The 8,383-nt window shown below is 43.2% G+C and overlaps 1 protein-coding gene across 1 annotated transcript; it reads left to right on the top strand.

The window, feature by feature from the left end:
• Positions 1 to 5,073: 5,073 nt before the first annotated feature.
• On the top strand, positions 5,074 to 7,531 carry ackr3b (atypical chemokine receptor 3b; the record flags this gene model as incomplete). The annotated part of the gene is made up of 1 exon (XM_083684491.1): positions 5,074 to 7,531. The coding sequence occupies one exon, from the start codon at positions 5,074 to 5,076 to the stop codon at positions 6,166 to 6,168; it is 1,095 nt and encodes a 364-aa protein (XP_083540617.1). The 3' UTR covers positions 6,169 to 7,531.
• Between the last annotated feature and the right edge of the window lie 852 nt (positions 7,532 to 8,383).

The raw sequence follows: 8,383 nt of genomic DNA, 5'->3' as shown, positions 1-8,383 counted from the left end.
TGCAATATCAGCGTACTGTAAAATTCTATTTACAATTTTGCAATGAACGCATCAATAGATCCAAAAGAAATCCTTTATCGTGGTGGTCCATGCACACAAAGGCTTATTATGAGTGTTATATGATCCGTCATGCTTGACAGACGGCTATCAACGAATAACTGAATGGTGAAAGATGCACCTGACACAGGTGCTACTGCAGCCCGCTGAAATAAACTTTCCACAGTCTTAAAGCGTTGCCTTTAGTTTGCACTTATACTTTGCATTAAGACGAAAACTACCAGGTGTTTCAGGTAGAATGGAATTTCTCTTCAAACCAAACCAAACAAAATCCAGGATTATTGTAAAGCACAACGCGTCTTAATGGGTTAGGGTTAGTTAATAATACAAATAAATCGAAGGGCATTGCGATTTGTATAACCACACATGGGATAACAGTCAACAGACATTTCAGTGGAAGCTTGTGAACTCATTAAATTGAAATGGGCATTTATAGCCCATATAGGCCAAAACAATATGTTTTCCATCTGAATCCCAGACTAATAGGCTACCAACGCGCACATACTGTATAATCAAGACATATGGGTAATCCACCAGATTTGGTCAGGTGGTCTTGCAAAAGTTTGGTGGTCTAATGTAGTGCTCTTTTGGTATATGGGCTATATGCTGACTGGTGTGCTTATGTTCTGCAATTATTTGCCCTTACCAAGTCTATCCTGAACAAAAAAAGTTCACACCTCAAGAATACACATGGTTAACGTTGAACTAGATTTATTATATTTCAAAAATATTTTTGGACAACTCGTATTAATTCAGTGACTGGCTAGTGCTTTCCGGGGTCTAGGGTCTGCAGGAACAACTACAGTAGCCTACCTCGGAAAGTCCCGAAATCAGGTGCTGCCTGAACTGGCACAGTGACAAGACATTAATCTAGAGATTTTCCCTGCATGTTCTTATCGCCAGAACGGTGTTCTTCCAGATGTGGCGTGTATGGAAACGCATTGTTCAACCAGGTGCGACCCCTGCCAGTTTAAATTCCTGGCAAATAAATACCACTCGTCCTTAATTTCAAAGATTAGCAGATAGGCTACCAATGAATGAGAATTCACAGGGAATGATTGTATTCTAAAAGCATAACAATTAGTTCCTTAATAAGCTCCCCCACACTGACCCAAAATCAGTGCATTTGTAAAAGCCTGCCGTAGAAAGGCGTATTAAGTGAGCGCCTTTGAGATTGAAAAGCAAAAGCAAAATACGTCTACCAAACAGACTATTAGTCACCTGCCACATGTTCAACTTTAATTCTTGTGCTTGTCATATTATTGGAATAGCGTTCTCTGTTTTCTGTTCATGTCGACAATTTCTGGATCCTCTATTTCGCGCGCCCCCGTAAACCCAGGCCAGTCTAAACCATATTATTGTAATCAATGTTATGAACATGTAGCCGCATGCATTGTCTTATCTATAGCCATATACAATTTACAATACAAAGATGATTGTTAAGGTCTAAAATACAAGACTGACCACCGATTTTAATGCATCGAGCATGTTGTCTAGTTTTAAGGGTTGCACACGGCGTTCTATTCACAAGAAAAATAGCAATGTTATTATCCAGCGCAAACACTGTGTGCTGATGAAAAGTGGCAAGTGTTTCCTAAAGCTGACCTCTAGGCTATAGGCTAAAACAATTATGTGTTTAGTCTACTACAGTCATGCAACATCCCAATATGTCCTACTAAAAATGTCCCGTGTGAAGCACCGGTAGAGGTGGAAGAATGTCATAAAGTGTAATTGGACAACAGACAGCTCTCGGATGCAAAATACTGTAACTACTGTTTATTATGTTGTAGGGAGTGGAAATCCGATGTTGTGTACATCCGTCAATCCTATTGTTGTTTTTCTGAAATGAATCAGTTCTCCTAGCTTCCTTGGTAGGCGTTGCTCCCTACTCCAGCCTATAATAGCAAGTGCAGCGGGACAAGGCGAGGTAGTCTCGACAGTGGAGGACCGAGAGAGTTTCTTCGTAATTTATAACTGGATAACGCAAAGACTTTTCCAACATTACTATCAGGACACTAGCCAATAGCCTCAAAAGCTTTTCCAAGTTGTCCAGATTTTATGAAAGTTTTGGCTCGGACGATTAAAGGACACAAAGGACGTTTTTGTAAGTAATTTATAAATAATACTTTGGCTGCAGCGCATCATAGTCTGCGCTAGTGGCAGGCAGACATGTATTGAGCTCTAGTCTTAAATAGCGTAGCCTAACCTTTTTTATTAATAATTATAAGCATTGGTTTTATTTATTGTATTTGATTTTGAAGTTTTGACGAATGTTGTGTTTTTTTTTAATTAATGCATTTCCCAACCATTTTATAGCGCTGAGTTTTGCCCAGAATTAGCCAGTTGTCATAGGCTATAGAAAAGGGTTTCCCCCGGGTTTCACAGTTGGTGGTGCGGATTAACAGTGGGTTTCAGTACGACAGATTTGTCTACATTCAATGAGATCCTAGATTACACTGTATGTAAGCAACTGATCAGGCAACAGATTGAAATACCGCCTCTTTGGCAAACACTTACACCTAAATAGTTTTTCTCAGCATGAAAATATTGTAGGTTCAAAATCTTTCTGAGGGTGTGCGTGTATGAAAGTCAATCACACAACGTATGATGCAACTACTGTCAACATATGTTTTAATGCCATAGATGCATTTCTCGGATATTTTATGATAAATCAAAGAAGACTAGGCTCAGTCTGTGAAGAAAACATTCCAAAGATTTACTTTTTTAATTGAATTGAAGTTTTGTCACTCACAATAGCCCATGAACTCCGTGCATAGCAAGGATTCTTCATGCAATTATCCCTGATACAGTAAGCACACTATGAATGCTGTGATTAACATGTTTCCTGAAACTAAAGAAACTCTCCTAAAGAAGTTGTATCGTTTCCACAGAGAAAGAGGGGGAGTTTTATTATATGTTCCTTGGGAGGAAAACAAATGAGTGACAGTGAGAGGATGAGAGAGAGGGGGAGGAGGGGTTGCACAAGTATTATGCAGAGTTGCAAGGTTTCTACTGATAGGGAGAGAGAGAGAGAGAGGAAGAGTGAGAGAAAGAAAAACAAGAAAGAGATAATGATGTATAAAGACAGACAGAGAGAAAGATGGAGAGAGGGAGAGAGAAAGGTGCGAGGGAGAGCGAGAGAGAGGAAGAGTGAGAGAAAGAAGAACAAGAAAGAGATAATGATGTATAAAAACAGACAGAGAGAAAGATGGAGAGAGGAAGAGAGCGAAACAAAGATGTTGAAAGTGTGAGAGAGAATGGGGGGTTCCTCACGGCGCACTGCGTCCGCACAGGGAGCTCTTTGTGCCCCAGGCGGTGCAGGCTGCCCGGGGCCGGGGGTTCAGGTGAAGAGGCCGCTCTGTTTGAGCAGTGTAAACACAAGGGATTTACAAGGGACTGGGAGCCTCTTAATAGGCCATCGCTTTTTATGGCACCTGGAGATGCGGCTCCCAATTATATGTCATCCATTCCCTCCATCCAAATGGATGGTGTGTGGGATTGAGAGAGCAGTAAAAAGGGAGAGCTCTTTAGCTTTTGTTTTTATGTAAACCCCCCCCCCCAAATTGGAGAAGTCCTGTTTTTTGTTTTCATCTGCCAGTGATTTAAGGCCAGTCTACGCCAGGCATAGGCTTTAAGACAGCTGTCTGTCTACTCATATTACCTCCAACACAATTAAGGCCATCTACTAACTTTGTTAGAAGAACAAACATCTGGCTAATTTTAAGTACAAATAAACAAACAGTTTAGTTCTTTGATAGGTATAAGTTTCCTTTATCAGTTGGAATTGCATTGATTTTCAGTCATATATGGTGCAGACACTCTTTTTAGATAAATTATGTTATTCATAAAGACATGGATTGAAGTCAAATCTTGTTTGAGGCTTTATCAGTGCAGAAAGGGTAACCATCACCAACACACCAGTCAGTATACTCTAGGCTAGTCTCATCTGTCATAGATAAAGCTCTCTGGCTCCCTTCACATCGTACTCCTGACAACGTCCCCACTCACCCTGGACCTGTCAGTTCAAAGTGAAGGGGGCTATTTCTATTGAAGTGCTAGCTAGACCTTTCACCTCCCATAGCCAGTACCCCACTATACCTCTCTCTCTCTCTCTCTCGCTCTCTCTCACACACACACACACACACACACACGCACGCACACGCGCTCACGCTCACGCACACGCACACGCACACGCACTCACACACACACACACACACACACACACACACACACACACACACACCATGCACACACACACACACACACCACACACACACACACACACACACACACACACACACACACACACACACACACACACAGTCTGTAACTCCAAAATTAAATTAAATCCACTTAAAAAGCATCACATTTTATACTCTTGTTGTTGTGTTGTGTTGTTGTTGGGAGGTCCTTGTAACATTGAGAATATTCAGATTATCACAGTATGTATTCTAACCTGTATAATCACTGTGTAGTGATCAGTTTTGTTATTTAGTAGTATGTCATTTACGGTACATGCTTTACTTGGAGCACAGTGGTACTGAGAGTCCTCTGAATACTCACTAACTCTTACCCCATCCAGTCCTCAGCTCCCAGCATGCAGTAGTAGGTGTGATCCTGTTTAACCTGACAGCTCAGTCAGATTGATCTCATATCATGTTAGAATCTGTTTGTCTTAAACACCAATAAATTGTTTGGCAGCGACAGCCCCAATTCTGCTTGCTGTTCATGGACTCCCGCAAGCCATGAAGCATGTTTCTTTATAATGAGGAAGATAGAAAACATTCCTCAAACAGCACGCAGCGTAACCCTTTGACTTCCACCATGCCGTGTCTGAACTGTTTTTAGATGACACCTGTTGTCCCTCTAAATAAATAATGATTGCTGAACATATTTTGGCTCATACTGAATAACCCTACATCTATGTTTGTGTGAAAACAACCTATGTGTTAACCAATGGACATTTTATTGCAGATTGTGACTCCGCCTGAGACGACCCTGCCCCCGGCGAGCACCATGAGTCTGAGTGTCAGCGATCTGACGGAGTTGATGGAGATGTGGGACGAGCTCAACTTCACCACCGAGCACGACAATTTGACACACGTCGAGGCCCTGCTGTGCCCAGCAGCTTTCAACCACGGCGCCTTCCTCTACACCCTCTCCATCCTCTACGTCTTCATCTTTCTGGTCGGCCTGGCCGCCAACTCCCTGGTGGTGTGGGTCAATGTCCGCTCAGAGAGGCTACGCTACGAGACCCACCTGTACATCCTCAACCTGGCTGTGGCTGACCTGTGTGTGGTGGCCACCCTGCCTGTGTGGGTCAGCTCCCTGCTCCAGCAAGGCCACTGGCCCTTCGGTGAGGCTGTCTGCAAAATCACCCACCTGGTCTTCAGTGTCAACCTCTTCAGCAGCATCTTCTTCCTCACCTGCATGAGCGTGGACCGTTACCTGTCGGTGGCGCTGTTCGCCGACTATGCCAACAGTTGGAAGACGAAGGTGATTCGTCGAATGATCTGTATAGGGGTGTGGCTCCTGGCGCTAGCGGCCTCCGTGCCGGATACCTACTTCCTCCAAACGGTGAAGTCGGCCCACTCTGACAGCATCCTGTGCCGGCCAGTGTACCCGTCCGACAGCCCCCGCGGGTGGATGGTGGGCATCCAGCTGAGCTTCATTGTCCTGGGTTTCGCCATCCCATTCCCCGTCATTGCTGTCTTCTACCTCCTGCTAGCCAGGGCCATCCCGCCCGTATCGGACCAGGAGCGCCGTATCAGCCGCAAGATCATCCTCACCTACATTGTGGTGTTCCTCGTGTCCTGGCTGCCCTATCACGGCGTTCTCCTAGTAGACACTCTCTCTCTGCTCAACGTCCTGCCCTTCAACTGCAAGCTGGAGTACTTCCTATACGTGGCGCTGCACCTCACCCAGTGCTTCTCGCTGGTCCACTGCTGCCTCAACCCAGTCATCTACAACTTCATCAACAGGAACTACCGCTATGACCTGATGAAGGCCTTCATCTTCAAATACTCCACCAGGACAGGCCTGGCCAAGCTCATTGACGTCTCAGAGACCGAGTACTCGGCCGTGGCAGTGGAGAATCAAGCACCTCTGTGAGAGGGGGCAGTTAAGTCACTCAATCTCACATGGAACTCTTTACCAAAGCCCTTTGTCAGGCTTGGACAGTCAACTGCATGCAGACCCTGCATGGAATGAGAAAGACAAAAAGCACTGTAAATCACCCAAGACCAAATCTACATGCCCTGTATTTTATTTTATTTTTGCACCTCCAGTAATCTGTATTTTAATATTTCCCCCCGTTTTCGTCAGATTCCAGTATACTGTGTATAGTGATTAGGGGTGTGTGTGTGGGGGGGAGGGGTCTTGAGAAAGCACTTCTACTGTTAAAGCTGGAGACTTGGTGTGATCCAAACAGTTGGGTAAATGACAGCGTAAACACACACACACCTCCCCCAGTCGTAGACACAGAGACGAGGGTCTCTCAGAGACTGTGTTTATCTGAGTTAGGAGCAGTCAGTCAATGGGACGCCATAATACTTGAGCTGAGAAGACAGGTAGAAGGGTCTGCCATTTAACTAAGCCACCATGTTTACTGCTCGAGGTTGAAGTCGCCACAGATCTATGGTCAGATTAACCTAACCCGAATCCTAATCAGATCCTTTTTTATAGGAAAGAGAGCAGGGATGTACTTTAGTGGAAGGTGAACACACCTTTTTTAATGGTAGCATATCCACCTTTTCCCGGAAATCTGCAGATTTTAATGTTATCGTTTACAGGAGTCATTTTCTTTCTATCATTACATTTCTGGAAGTAAGTGATGCCAAACGAACGGATGGAGGAGGCATGCATCAGAACATTGGAAGCCAGACCTTCGAATCTGAGAGATAGTTGATGTATGTATACAGTATGTAGACTACTGTGTGAATGATGGTATATTTAAAGCCAAGAAGGATACAGTCAGCCCCAAACACACAGCTAATTTACCTAGAAGGTCAGACTTTATTGGTGCTTCGTATGTAGGAGGGAGTATATTACCTTCAAATCAATGTTATTAGAAATTGTATATATTCTGTAAATATCATATTTATATATTTGGTTAACCTGTATGTGCTTTTTAGTGACTTCATTAAGTTCAGAATACAGATGTGAAACTGAATCGATGAAGGTGTATGTTCCATATAATATAAAAAAATGGCAGATATGCCAGTGTTCAACAGAATCTACCATATACTTGTGAAATTGTATTTACTATGTTTGTACTATGTTTATGTTCCACATGTTTCTATTTATTTCAATTCACATCAGAAATGTCTACAAAATGTCTCTGCCATTGAGTGTATTTCAGTTACAACATTGACGAAATGGTAACATTCCCACATTACTGAAAGAGAGATGTCTTCTGTCAGTCAGCTGGATATAAGCTGCTTGTATTTTTATGCTCTTGTGTAAAATAAATTCATAAAACTAATAGCTGTCTCAAGCTTTTTTATGTGAGTAGAGCCTAAGAAAGTGGCTGCTTGAATGTTACATTTCTATTGAGTTTCCTAGTAGAGACCAGTTTCCTGTCTCAGCATGGATAATCAGTACCAACTGCGTGGCCTGTGGTTTGCCTTTGTAGATGAAGAGAAAACCCAGGTGTTAGTTCAAAGTGTCAATGAAAGACCTCTCAACCTACCTTGGCCTGCACCAACTGTACAATATGGCAACTGTATGCAACCTAGTTCAGTTATTTTGGCATAAGGTATAGTCTGTATGGGGATGTTTACAATCTGTTGTAGATTTGGGACATGAGAAGCAGAGAATTTAAAAACAATCTTAATTGAATCTATCACTTACTGTAAGACACGTCATTCAATAAATAAACAAAGCACCTCCCCGGTGTGAACCATCAAGAAGCACTTCCACAGTTTTCTGAGGCAGTGGTAACCGATCCACCACTCAGTGGAGGCATGATCCCAGGGGGGCAGCAGACAGACAGTGGCTCCAACGATTCTTCCAGCTCTGTCTAAACCTGTCTCTGGCCCCAGGGCCCTAGGCCTGGTTTGTTATGTAGAGGACCAGGTATACAGTAGGCCAGTCTGAGCAATCCCACATGACATAAACAGAATCATCTTTGAGTGTCTAAAGATTAGCCAAAGTGTGCATCATTGTGAGAGCAGACATAGAAGCTGTCTTGGGGACATCCAGCAAGGGGACCAAAGCCTGCAAGTAGGATAGAATATTTTGTTTTTTTCTCTTTCAAGTACTTTGATCTCTGTACCCAACAAAACAAGGTTTTAAAACTGTGAAACAAACTATTCTATCTAAAAAC

The sequence above is a fragment of the Argentina silus genome, assembly GCF_951799395.1.
Source record: "Argentina silus genome assembly, chromosome: 14".
Lineage (NCBI taxonomy): Eukaryota > Metazoa > Chordata > Actinopteri > Argentiniformes > Argentinidae > Argentina > Argentina silus.
The sequence above is the reverse complement of the archived record's forward strand: the minus strand, read 5'-3'. Positions and strand labels throughout refer to the sequence as shown.